Consider the following 13,247-nt stretch of genomic DNA (forward strand, 5'->3'; position numbering starts at 1 on the left):
ACATCAATGATAAGAGAGAATCATTGATTGGCTGCCTCCTGCATACCCCCTACTGAGGATCAAGCCTGCAATCTGGGCATGTGCCCAGAATCAAACCTAGGGCCCTTCAGTCTGCAGGCTGACACTCTGTTCACTGAGCCAAACCAGATAGGGCGGTTGTGTTAGACTTTTATTTATTTATTTATTATTTATTTATTTTTTAAAATATATTTTATTGATTTTTCACAGAGAGGAAGGGAGAGGGACAGAGAGTTAGAAACATCGATGAGAGCGAAACATCCATCAGCTGCCTCCTGCACACCCCCGACTGGGGGTGTGCCCGCAACCAAGGTACATGCCCTTGACCGGAATCGAACCTGGGACCCTTCAGTCCGCAGGCCAACACTCTATCCACTGAGCCAAACCAGATAGGGCGGTTGTGTTAGACTTAAAGATGGATGGTATCTCGGTAACTTTTGCCTTATCACTGTTTTAGGAATTGGCTGTTTACTCATCCGTTTACCTTTAGAGTGCTCTTTCAGTGTTAAAACTGTCGACGACAGGAAATTAGAATAGATGCTTATAGATTACATATATTTTTCCTCCTAATTTAGATAAATTAAGTGTCGCTTTATAGAATTAATTCTTAGTAGAGAGTTGAAGAAGTTGCTTCTGCTTTTAACTAAGCTGGTTACAGTAGTTGCATAGCATCATGGAGATCTTTGGGGTTATTTCTTTTTCAGTAAAAAGAAAATACAGATGGTTTCTAGGTTTCCTTCAGGTAAATATTTTATGGTGAGAAAAAATGTGGCCACTTTTAAAGAAAGACAGGGTAGAAATAGGGAGAGGACAAGAGGCAGATTTTGAAGAGGATCCATATCTAAGGCAGGGAAACTTTAAATATGTTAGACTATCGTATTCATGTATTTTACCAAGGGAAAATTTAAAGTACTATATCAGAATCATACATTACATGTTTAAAATACATGTTCAAAAGAAACATACTTACAATAAGGAAGGCTAAAGACCAAATGTCACTATTTTTTCTCCCCTTGCGAAAAATGAACGAAATTACATACGTAAAGAAAATAAGGGATATGGCAGAACCAATAGCACATGGGATCTGAAATAAACAGGATGTTACGTTTTAGTTAAAGACAAATGCAATCTAGGAAAACATTTTAGATTCAAAACATTGCCACAGCACCAGGTTTTATAGTTATTAATAATTTGTGACCATGTGAATATCAATGAAATGAGTTTGCATCTTCAAAGTTTCTATGTCGTACAATGATATTTGTTCGATGAATATTGTAACTTACATGTATATCCTTAGTAAAAAGTTGAAATATAAAATTTTCGGGGCTTAAAATCAACTCCAGGAAATACATTAGAAGGAACATCAGCCAGTATAGTGGGACGTCCACCAACGCCTGTCCAAACCAGTAAGCAGAAGGGAAAAGGCCGGAAATCCGAAGCTGGGACCACACTTTGTTCTGAGCAGAAGACAGCAAAAATACAGATGCTATTTCAATTAGAGGTTTCAGAAAATGTGGATTATGCATGAGAATCCCAGTTTCTCCACACCCTTACAAACTCTGTATTGTCAGTCATTTTAACATGTATTCATTTTATTTGGTGTGTAAAGGAATCTCATTGGGGTTATTTTCTGGGTTACACATGATATTAACCATCTTTTTTATGGAAGTATTTTCCATCTACATATCTTCTTTGGTAAGGTCTCTGTTTTAATATTTTACCCATCTTTGAAATTAGGTTATCTTCTATTACTGGCTGTAAGAACTCTTTATATTGTTGACACAAATCTTTTGTTATATATGTGCATTGTAAATATTTCTCTCCTAGCCTACAGCTTTTTATTTGCTTATTGGTGTTTTACAAAGAACAAAAGGTTTGAACTTTGATGAAGGTCAGATATCATCCTTTTGTATGGTTTATGCTTCCTCTGTCCCAACTAAGAAATATTTGCCTACAAATCAGAAGACCTATGATTCATTTCAAAATAATTTTGTTTATGGTGAGAACTGAGTGTCAAGAACATGTTTTTCGTAACAGGATCAAGTTCTTTCCATACAATTTTCTGAAAATACTAACCTTACCCCATTTGAATTCCCTGGCAGTTTTATTGAAAATCAATTGATGGTATATCTGAAATCTCTATTTCATTTTATATATTTATATGATTATCCTTACTTAATACAACACATTCTTATTTACTCTAACTGTAGTAAGCCTTACAGTCAGAAGCACAAATCTTCCAATTTTGTTTTTCTTTTTCAAAGTTATTTTATTTTCTGTTACTTGCATACTCATATAAATTTTAGAATCATTCTATAGACTCTATCTATATATTGATATTTCTACTTATAAAACTTCCTCTTATTTTTACAACTTAGGATTTTTGTCTGAATTGGCTGCTCAAGTAAACGTGTATAAATCACCTCTTGAAAAATCCTGTAGTTATGTTACCTTCAACATCCGATCATACAAAGAAAGGGAAGTTTCAGTTACTCATCGTTACCGTATAATCATCGATGCTGCTCATGGCAATGTAAGGAGCACAGCTGGATGACATGAACAGCCAGAACATGGAAGGCATCATGAATACAAGTGGACGATCCAGTTCCTTTTGAAAAGGCAAAGAATATAAAGGGTTGCATGAACAAATTTGAAATTCATTTTTAAAAATATTAAACAGCCTATGTATAACCCTGCCTTACATCCCTTTTGTTACCAAACTCTTTACTATCCATCCAGACTTGAAGCTTGATTTTTGGCTTGATAACCCACATGTATGGATAAGGAAAGTGCTTGTCACAGGACTGCATAATTTCACTTTTATTTCTTCATGTTCTCTTTGAAAATATAATTTGTTAGTTCTATTTACATTAAAAAAATCAAAGCTCTAAAAAATTACATTGATTTCCCAAAGCCACAGAATTTGCATGAATCCAAATGCTAATTTACCCTGCAGATGTTTACTCAATAAGAATAAAATCCCAGCCACCCAGAAGATACCTGATGGATGAGAGTCAGAGAGTATATACTTACCTTGAAAGTTGTTCTTCTTGCAGTTTGGATACGTGCTGATGATTTAGCCATTCTAAGTAGCCCATTACTAACAATATCTATAAGAACTGGGAAGCAATTCAGTCTCTTGGTATTGCACGCTACCGAAAAACTGTAATTCTAAAATAGAAAAAGCAAGGTTATAAATTCTCAGAGATCTTCATTTTTTTCCTTAAAGAAGTAAACATTCAATATTTTAATTAAAAATCATGTTTTAAAAATAGTGTTAAATAATCTAAACAAAAACAAACATTGTGTTAAATAAACCGAAACATGTATATAGGTGGTATCTGGTTTTCAGGACACAAGGTGTCTGGCTTACGGCTAGAATCAAATATTATTATTGCTTAAGAATAAAACAGAAGTTTCAGCATATATGAATTAGAAAATCCTTGAGAGGAAATATATATTTTTTGGACTTAAATACGTTCTTGATGGTGGCTATTGTATAGTATTTATTTTGCTAATGCACACAGTCTGTTGGTAGATAGTGACTGATATATGAAGTATTTATCATATTAATAACTACAATTAACTAAGTAATGAAAGCAGTACCCCTGTATTTGTTTTTCATTTTGTTTCCTAAACTGAAGGCCAGAGTATATTGATAGTTTATTAGCTTTGCACACCTTTAGGATAATTTCTTAAATGGAGACCAGCATACCTTGTTGTGACCAGACACTATGATGGCTCCATTATAAGATGGATCATCTAGGCCACTTCTATTTCCAGATGCATCCACTTCCAAAGCTATGTTCTGACGCTCCACGGAATGTATAAAGTCATCAATGCTTGCCCCTAAATTGTAGTTTATTGTATTAGGAAACTCAAAACTAAGAAAATCAATGTCAACCTGTGCAGTGAAATGAAAATTAATGGCCTTATGTAATATTTACTGTAACATGGACTGTGAGGATATTTTTCCACATAATAACATGCCTGCTAATGTGAATTTAAAATTTTACTCACTTGTATGGATTTTACTTTATAATATATTTATTAACTTATGATCACTGACATATGGTGCATATGGAGTAGATTTTTTTCCAAGACGATTTCAATGAGTAGCTATACCAATATGGTTTTAATGACATAGATAACCTCTACTAATTAACCACCAAATTGGCGATATCTCACTTCACTACCACTAGATTATTAATTGATTTTCAAAATGTTTCTTGACATAGAAAGACACTTGTTGAATGGCTATATAAAGAGCTCCATGGACTTTCTCCCCAGAAAAACAACCATAATTTGTAAAAATTACTAAAAAAACCCCAACAAGTTGAAATTTTATTATCTTAAAGACATATAGAAAACAAAAAAAGAAATTTATTTAAGAAAAATGTACTAAATCTGTGTAAGAGCACTAAGAAACTGTGACAAAGACCTATACCTACACAACTCTTCCTTGATTAGCATAACAAAAGCTCCCCTCTGAATGGGTTAGAGAAGGATTCAGGGATTCTACCTCCTCAAGCCCAGTCTATAGTGTCTTCCAGGGAGGAACTGTGTTGAGGATGGTTGTGAACCACTTGTCCACAAATTAGAGCTTTTAATATATGGGTAAGAAGAGAGCTCCAGATCTCCCAGCCCCCCATTTCTGGTGGTCTCAAGATTCTGCAACATGAAGCAGAAGGGAATGGGAAAGTTTGGTGGCCTGTCCCTCCCAGGAAGATAACTGGATATCTATTGAAGTCGCATTCCCTTCCTCACACCACACACAAAAATGAACTAAAAATGCACCATAGACCCAAATGTAAGAACTGAAAGTATAAAAGCCTGAGAAGAAAATATAGGAGTAAATTTTTGTGATCTTGCATTAGGCAAAGCCTTCTTAAATATATCATTAAAAGCATGGGCAAAGGAAAAAATAAGTTGGACTTCATAAAAATTAAAACATTATACCTCAAAGGATACTAATAACAAAGTGAAAAGATAATCTACAGGATGAAATAAAATATTTGCAAAACATTTACAGTTGATTCTTATTATTCTCAGTAGTTATGTACTTTATTTCTATAAAGTCACTAGAAAGTTATCATAAACACTGAATTAGTGAATACTGGATCAGCGCTTATAGGGGAAACACAGGTTTAGGTCTCTGTAAGCCTCTGGTCTTTACTAATCAGTGCATTGTTTTATTTTATGTATGTTTCTGTATATTAATTATTGATTCATTAACCTTGATCTCACAGCCAACAGCTCTATAATGCATGCCTGAACAAAGCTAATCTAACACACATATTTTCTTTGTAAGGTACATCACAGCCTTCTTTACTTAGGAACATTAGATAGCACTTCAGCACTACAATTGGGAGGCATTTTACTTTATTTTTTAATATTTTGTGTTTTTTTGTGTGTGTGTGTGTAGAAATTGGAATCCTCACAAAATACTAGTGCAAATGTAAATTGATAGAGTCACTTTAAAAAAATACTTTTACAGTTCCTCAAAAGATTAACAATAGTCACTATGTAACATAACAATTCTACTCCTAGGTTTATATCCCAAAGCAATGAGTAAAACCACCTTCACTTAAAAGCTAGAACATGGATGTTTATAGCAGCATTATTCATAATCGCCTATTATTGAAAAAACAATCAAAATATCAGCCCTCTGATGAATAATAAAATGAGGTATATCCATGCAATAGAACATTATTCAATAATTTAAAATATGAAGTATTGACACATATTACAATATAGATGAACCTTGAAAACATCATGCTAAATGAAAAAAGTCAGTCACTAAAGATCATATATATAGTGCATGAACCTACTCAGTTTAAATGTCTAGAGTAGCAAATTTATAGAAATAGAAAATAAATTTGTGATTGATCAGAGCTGGGGGCAAAGTGAATGGAAATGATTACTAATGATATGGGATTTCTTTTTAAGATGACAATATTCTGAAATGAATTATATTAAAGATTATACGATTCCGTGAATACACTAACAACCATCAAACTGCATATTTTAAATGAATAAATATGGCATTTGAATTATATCTCAACTATTAAAATGTGTTTTTGGGTATAAACTTTTTTATTTTGCAAAATGTCATCAGATAATTTATTTTTCCTTGACAAATGCTTTCTTAATTCCTGCTCTATTTTGGGCTTGTATATTCATCATCCCCAAGCCTCATAAATTGTTTTGAACACCTGCTGAAGAAGTAAAAAGCTCATTTTTAATTTCATGTTTATGTCGTCTAAGTAATGCTCTGAACAGTGAATGTATTGGAGACGAAGTATTCACCACGTTATTACCTGTATTATTGATGATTAATAACTGAGTGAGAGGATCATGCGGTGGTTGTCCAGGAGCAAGGAAGTATAAGTGGGGAGATATTTCCCATGTGTAAGTGCCACCATATGTTTTCAAGGTGATGTACTCCCACAGAAAAGGAAAAATTCCAATTCCTAGAATCAATAGCCTACACAGAAGAAAATTGCCAGTGTGAATGCACAGTCATGCCCTAACCTTTTAAAATGGTCTAGGCAGATTCTAATCGAATGAGATCAAGAAATTATGAAAACTAAACATATAGCCCTCTGACTCAGGTACTGAGTACCTTGTCCTTTTCCTACCTCTAAGTTAGAGATGATAAATTGTAGATTTATCCTTTTGTTCATTTCTCTTGTTCCTCTCTGGCCATGAGCCACCCTGTACACTATCATGGGACATGTGTCCTTTAACTCTGTGTCCAGATTCTGCCTCTTCCTGGAATTCCAGTGAGCTTTTCATTCACCAACACATTATACTCAATTTTCTTCATGGCCAATCCTCTTCACTGAGTCCTGTGATGACTGAATGGTTTCTTGAATCTCCAGGCTCAAATTTTCAATTATTTTTTACTCTTTATTTTCCTATGCTCTCCATTTCAAGTAAGTTGAAAATTTTTATTATATTTTCATAATATCTTATTTTGAAACATTTCTCCATTCCTAATTTCTAATTTTATGATACATCTTGTTGCAATTCTTGCTAAAGGACTGGCATCTCTCGAGACACCGTTATATGCTGTTGCCAGACTAAGCTTAAAGATTTCGTTAAATCATGCTCATCTCCTAGTCAAATATTCTCAGTGAATTCTCATTACTTATTTATTTAGCAAGTACTTGTTGAGATTCTATTAAGTGCCAACCCTCCTATTTCTTTGATGCTTAATCAACATATTCATAGACAAGGCACTGATGGATAACCAAAATCCCTTGGACACCAGGGTGCTACTGAGAGGGGACATGATTCTTAGGAGCAGGGAGGTGCCCATTATGCACACAGTATGTATGGAGAGTGAGCTACCATCACTTAAGAGGGCTGGAGGGAAGTTAGGACCTCTAGGTTAGAGCCAGTAGGACATAATGGGAGAGTCAAGACTTCTAGTGCTGAGTCAGTAGCATGACAAGACAACAACTAAAATGAGACATTAGTATATGGACACTTCTAAATAATATCTACATAGATATTCACCTGCCATAGAAAATCTAAAGGAGAGCAAATAGCCCTATCCGGTTTGGCTCAGTTGATAGAGCATCAGCCCGCAGACTGAAGGGCCCCAGGTTCCATTCCAGTCAAGGGCATGTACCTCGGTTGCAAGCTTGATCCCTGATTGGGGTGAGTGCAGGAGGCAACCAATTGATGTGTATCTCTCACATTGATGTTTCTCTTTCTTTCTCTCTGTATGTCTTCCTCCCTTCCACTCTCTATAAGTCAATGGAAAAATATCCTAAGGTGATTATTAACAAAAACACACACACACACGAAAAAAATTAATAACAATAACACATAAATAAGTAAATAAATAAATAAATAAATAAATAAAGGAGAGCAAATATTACAGGAAAACTTACATTAATTGAACTTTTCCCCTAAAATTGGTTCTGAGACCTTATAAATTCCACTTGCTAGTCTGCTAGTAGATAAAAACTAGGCCCATGAACTAGATTGAGGATTATACTTTATCCAGGTTTGCAGATGCAGACATGTATTTTTATTTTTTGTTTGTTTTCTCTTGTTTTCAGGCCTTAATATTTTTAATGCATCGACTGCACAAAAGCTACGGCACTCTGATACTCACAGTGATAAAAGAGATTTTCTTTCATGCTTTAGCTTTAATAAGCGGACCCTTGCAATTGCACGAATTTGCTGTCCCCACAGAGCCATGCCACCTACTGTTTCTTTCATCTCACTAAGTGAAGAGAGAACTTGTTCCATCTCAACAAGTCTTTCTGTGTCTCCAGCCTCTTCTGCTTGTACTTCTCCAGATGTGGCAATACCTGCAAAACACAAAATAAGTAATGCATGAAAACCTACTTCGGATGGACTTTACTGAGCTTACTATAGGCATTTGTTATACCAAGGACATCACAGATAACCTCCCCTCACACTGTAGGCACTTGAACAAAAGGACCAGAAAGAAAATCTTAGATGGACACAGACAATATATTAAAGAGGTTAAGATAAGTATGCAAGATCATCATAGAACCTAGGTGTGACTTGGCAACTTGGTAAAGGAAACAATTATCTTAGGTGCTCACCTAGAGAAACAAGTTACAAATTGACATGCTACACACTAGGGGGTTAACTGTAAATTAAACATAACTATAGCAACAACCACCTTAAAAATAATGGACTAAACATGCCACTATTGGAAACGTTGTAAAATGTCTCAATAAGCAAAAGTCAACTGTATGCTGTTTATAAGAAATTAATTTTAAATTAAAAGTACAAACAGGCTGAAAAAATTTTAAAGTCACAAATTACATTAAAATTAAAGCATTCTATAATAATAAAAGCATACTATGCAAATCAACCAAACAGCTGAAGAGCAGAAAACCTTCCGGATGATCTTCCAGATGAAGCCGGGGCTGCAAAGGCCTACTCTTGCATGGATTTCGTGCATCTGGCCTCTAGTTGTATTAATATTAGACGAATTGGGCTTCAATATAGAGAGAAAGGGACAGAATGAACAGTTGAAGAAATAGTGGCTAAAACCTTCCCAAATGTGATGAAAAACTCTAATCTTCACCTATAGGAGGCTCAACAAACAGCACATAGGATAAACAGAAGGAGGTCTACACCTGAAGACATCGTGGTTGAATTGCCAAAGCCAAAGACAGAAAGCAGCAGGAGAAAAACAACTCATCATACAAAGAAATCCTCAATAAGATCTAGAGCTGACTTCTCATCAGAAACCATGGAGACCAACAGGCAGCGTGATGACACATTCAAAGTGCTTGGAGAGAGATTTAGAATAAGTGTTTCCTCTGAAATTGCTCTTGGAAAATGGGATACAATGAGGGCTATGAGCCTTGGGTAGAAGAAAATGGGCCATTTTTAATATCAAGGCAATATTGGCAATGGAGGTAACAAAAGTGACAGGGATGCACTTCACCTTAATATATTCTTGTCCAAAATGGCCTTAATCCTGGAACCCCACATGTTTTAATCATGTTATTGAATCATGTTATTGGAATGGTATCTTCTTATTTATTTATTTATTTATTTGAGAGAAGAGGAAGGACACACACACACACACACACACACACACACAGAGAGAGAGAGAGAGAGAGAGAGAGAGAGAGAGAGAGAGAGAGAGAGAGAGAGAGAGAGGTGTTAATCCAGTTATTTTCGCATTCATTGGTTGATTTTTGTATGTGTCCTGACTAGGGATCCATCCTGCAATCTTGGTGTATCGAGATGATGTTCTAAGCAACTAAGCTACTCAGCCAGGGCCTGGAATGGTGTCTTCTTGAAGAATATACTGGATCAGGTGTTATGAATATACTTATATGATCATTTTCATGCATTTTATTTACCTGGTTCATCAATAGTTGATTTTCCTTCTAGTTTCAGGAACACCTCATTCAAGGTTGTCATGGAAACACCATAATTCTCAATTCCCAGGTCAGGATGGAGATCAAGATTCTCATAAAGTTCTAAAAAACACATACACAATAGCAAATCAAAACAAATATACTGTATCAATTAGAATATAATATTTCCCATTGGAGATAAAAGTCTAGTTATTGTTACCTTATGTTTTAAATACCTGAACACATTGCATGCTCTTAATAAATGTTAGTTACAGTAATTATCATTGATATTATTTTTATAAATAACATTTATGTATTTCATTTTATGATATACTTGTACATTACCTGGAAATTTATTTGTTTTCTCCAAGGGCAATGTATAGACAAGTTTTCCTTCACTTTTTGCTGATAATTTGGCATCAGGGATGTGCTTTGTAACAATGGATGTTATTTTTTCTTGAACACACATTTCATTCAACTGCAAACTGGTGATAAAAAATAGATATGTGTTATTTGACATTGTCTCCAATTGCATGAAGAAAATTACTTGTCTCTAGGAGACAAAGAAAAATCAAATAAAATCTAATGCAAGAAATAGATCACCCAATAATGAAATAAGAGGTAAAAATCAGATTATATGCAGTCCCTACCTCTTAAAGAAGTAAAATATTTAAATACAATAATTTAGGCATCTTATCTCTGAATCAATCAACAAATAACAGAATATGTCACTATCTAAAAATAGTAATAAAAATAAAATGGACAGGATGGACAGGAGAGAAAGAACAAGAGAGAAGAGGAGGAGCTAAGGGAAAGAAAAGAAACAAGGAGTCTGCTTAAGAGACTATTAAAACCCTGGGTGAGAGATGATGAGGTTGTAAAACACAATATCAGTTGACCAAGTTCCCTTAATACATACCTTCTTACCAAACAATGTGTGGTGGATATATTTTCTATCACGTTTATCTAAACTTCTTTTGTTATCTTATATTCTCAATCTCTAAAATCTGCCAATCAATAACTCATATACCATATATTCCGTATATCTCTATCTTGATCTCCAATCTCTGATCTCTCTATATATCTGGCTATATATCTCCTTATTTTTATTTGTGTATGTGTGTCCATATGTATATATAAACATTTGTATATATGCAATAATCAAAGTTTTCTGCACTGTAATGTGTTGCTTCAAGCATCATGCCTTGCTTTAGCCCAGTTCTCATTCTCCGGCCTCCTCAAGTGGCCGTACCTTAAGTGATACCCAATCCCCCATTTCTTCTTTAGAAACAGGCTTGAGCCTGCACACTTCAGCTTCCCTTTGGAGAGAAACACTTTCCTGTCTGAAAGGGAAGAAGCAAAGAAGAAAGGTTGTTAGGAAGTTGATGTTCTTTCCCCAAAAAGATAACTGCGTGATACAACTCTAATTCAGGAGCTTCTATTATTTTCAAATACAGGGCTTCATCAAGATTCATTGAAATAGACACATTTTAATCTTATTTATATACTTTAGACTGTTGTTTTCCCTTCCAGCCCATCAGAGAGGTTATGCGGATAAATTTTGAATAAAGAGAATCATCACATTATACATTTTAATGGATCAAACATAAAATTGTTTGAATATTTCAAGTTGATTTCCTTAAATTTTGAGTAAAAGGACCAATACTTTTGAATATAGACTCTTCCTTCAAAATAAGTGAGTTTCCTGGCAGATCATACCTCCATGTAATCAAAGGATACAAAATCCTAGGAGATACACAGAAGTGGTTGGGAGTAAGACTCTTGGGCCAGTTCATAACATTACCAGCTGTTCCAATGGCTGGATATAGCTGGATGACCAGGTTACAAAATTCAGCTGCTGAGCATATAATCCATATTTCTCAAATCTCATAAAGACCTCATCTTGATGCTTAAAGCAAACCAGACATACCAGCCAGGATGTCAGCCTCATCCATGAACTGGGTACTGAACACAATCACACGGCCCATTTTCCGCTCCTTCAGCACGTTCCACACTTGATGCCTTGAAAAGGGATCCAACCCAGCAGTTGGTTCATCCAATAGGAAAATCTACAGTGGAGAGATGTATATAAAAGGATCTTTCCAATAAAGTGTGTAGTTCTTCCAGAAAACACATTGAAACAATAATATTTATATTTCAAAGGGCATTGTGGTTAGGATTTTGTTCTAATATATAACTAGATGCCCAGTGCATGAAATTCGTGCACGGGTGTGTGTGTCTCTCAGCCCAGCCTGCACCCTCTTCAATCTGAGACTCCTCGAGGGATGTCCTACTGCCCGTTTATTAACTGCCCCTTAATACTTATGTGGTCTAAACAGGCATTCGGACATCCCTCTCCCAATCCAGGACTGCTGGCTCCCAACTGCTCGCCTGCCTGCCTTCCTGATTGCCCCTAACTGCTTCTGCCTGCCAGCCAGATCACTCCCTAACCACTCCCCTGCCAGCCTGTTTGCCCCTAACTGACCTCCCCTGCAGGCCTGGTCACCCCTAACTGCCCTCCCCTGTAGGCCTGTTCCCTCCCAACTGCCCTCCCCTGCTGGCCATCTTGTGTTCACATGGGGGCAGGATCTTTGACCACATGGGAGCAGCCATCTTGTGTGTTGGAGTGATGGTCAATTTGCATATTACTCTTTTATTAGATAGGATAGAGGCCTGGTGCACAGGTGGGGGCCAGCTAGTTTGCCCTGAAGGGTGTCCCAGATCAGGGTGGGGGTTCCCTTGGGGTGTGGGGAAGCCTGGGAGAGAGGCCTGTGGTGGTTTACAGGCCAGCCACACCCCCCAGCGACCCAAGTGGAGGCCCTGCTATCTGGGATTTATTTATCTTCTATAATTGAAAATTTGTAGCCTTGAGTGGAGGCCTGGGCAAGCCTGGGTGTGCAGAAAGCTTGGCTTTCTCCATTGCCCAGCAAACCCAAGCCTTCTGCTCGCTCAGTGGCTGCAGCCATCTTGGTTGGGTTAATTTGCATACTCATTCCTGATTGGCCGGTGGGCATGGCTTGTGGGTGTAGCGGAGTGATGGTTAATTTGCATGTTACTCTTTTATTAGATAGTATGTCCCATCATAAATATTTTATCACAGATGTCCTTTGCAAATAAAAGGTTGGAACTACTACCAAAAGTTTTAATTTTAAAAATTTTAATCCATCTCTAAATTTCATGTTATTTACCTGAGGATCTCCTAAAATGGCAATCCCAAAGGTGAGTTTTCTTTTCTGTCCACCACTTAAGTTTTGAGCAAGGACGTCTTCAACACTGTCCATTTGCAATTCCAGCACAACTCTTTGTATCTAACCAAATGACAACATTTGTGTCATGATAAAAGATTCCTTTCTTTTTTAT

General features: G+C 36.0%; 1 protein-coding gene across 1 annotated transcript in view; it reads right to left on the reverse strand.

The window, feature by feature from the left end:
• Positions 1-13,247, reverse strand: part of LOC103291129 (ABC-type organic anion transporter ABCA8-like) — a 52,097-nt gene that overhangs the window by 14,361 nt on the left and 24,489 nt on the right. The window contains exons 14-25 of the mRNA XM_054709160.1: positions 13,076-13,195; positions 11,818-11,956; positions 11,140-11,230; positions 10,233-10,372; positions 9,891-10,010; positions 8,150-8,348; positions 6,339-6,505; positions 3,734-3,867; positions 3,052-3,189; positions 2,522-2,626; positions 1,302-1,475; positions 989-1,102 (exon numbers count right to left, since the gene is read on the reverse strand). Of these exons, the coding sequence (XP_054565135.1) occupies positions 989-1,102; positions 1,302-1,475; positions 2,522-2,626; positions 3,052-3,189; positions 3,734-3,867; positions 6,339-6,505; positions 8,150-8,348; positions 9,891-10,010; positions 10,233-10,372; positions 11,140-11,230; positions 11,818-11,956; positions 13,076-13,195 (1,641 nt within the window). The remainder of the gene's footprint in view (positions 1-988; positions 1,103-1,301; positions 1,476-2,521; positions 2,627-3,051; positions 3,190-3,733; positions 3,868-6,338; positions 6,506-8,149; positions 8,349-9,890; positions 10,011-10,232; positions 10,373-11,139; positions 11,231-11,817; positions 11,957-13,075; positions 13,196-13,247) is intronic.

Source organism: Eptesicus fuscus, chromosome 20, assembly GCF_027574615.1.
Source record: "Eptesicus fuscus isolate TK198812 chromosome 20, DD_ASM_mEF_20220401, whole genome shotgun sequence".
NCBI classification, from domain to species: domain Eukaryota; kingdom Metazoa; phylum Chordata; class Mammalia; order Chiroptera; family Vespertilionidae; genus Eptesicus; species Eptesicus fuscus.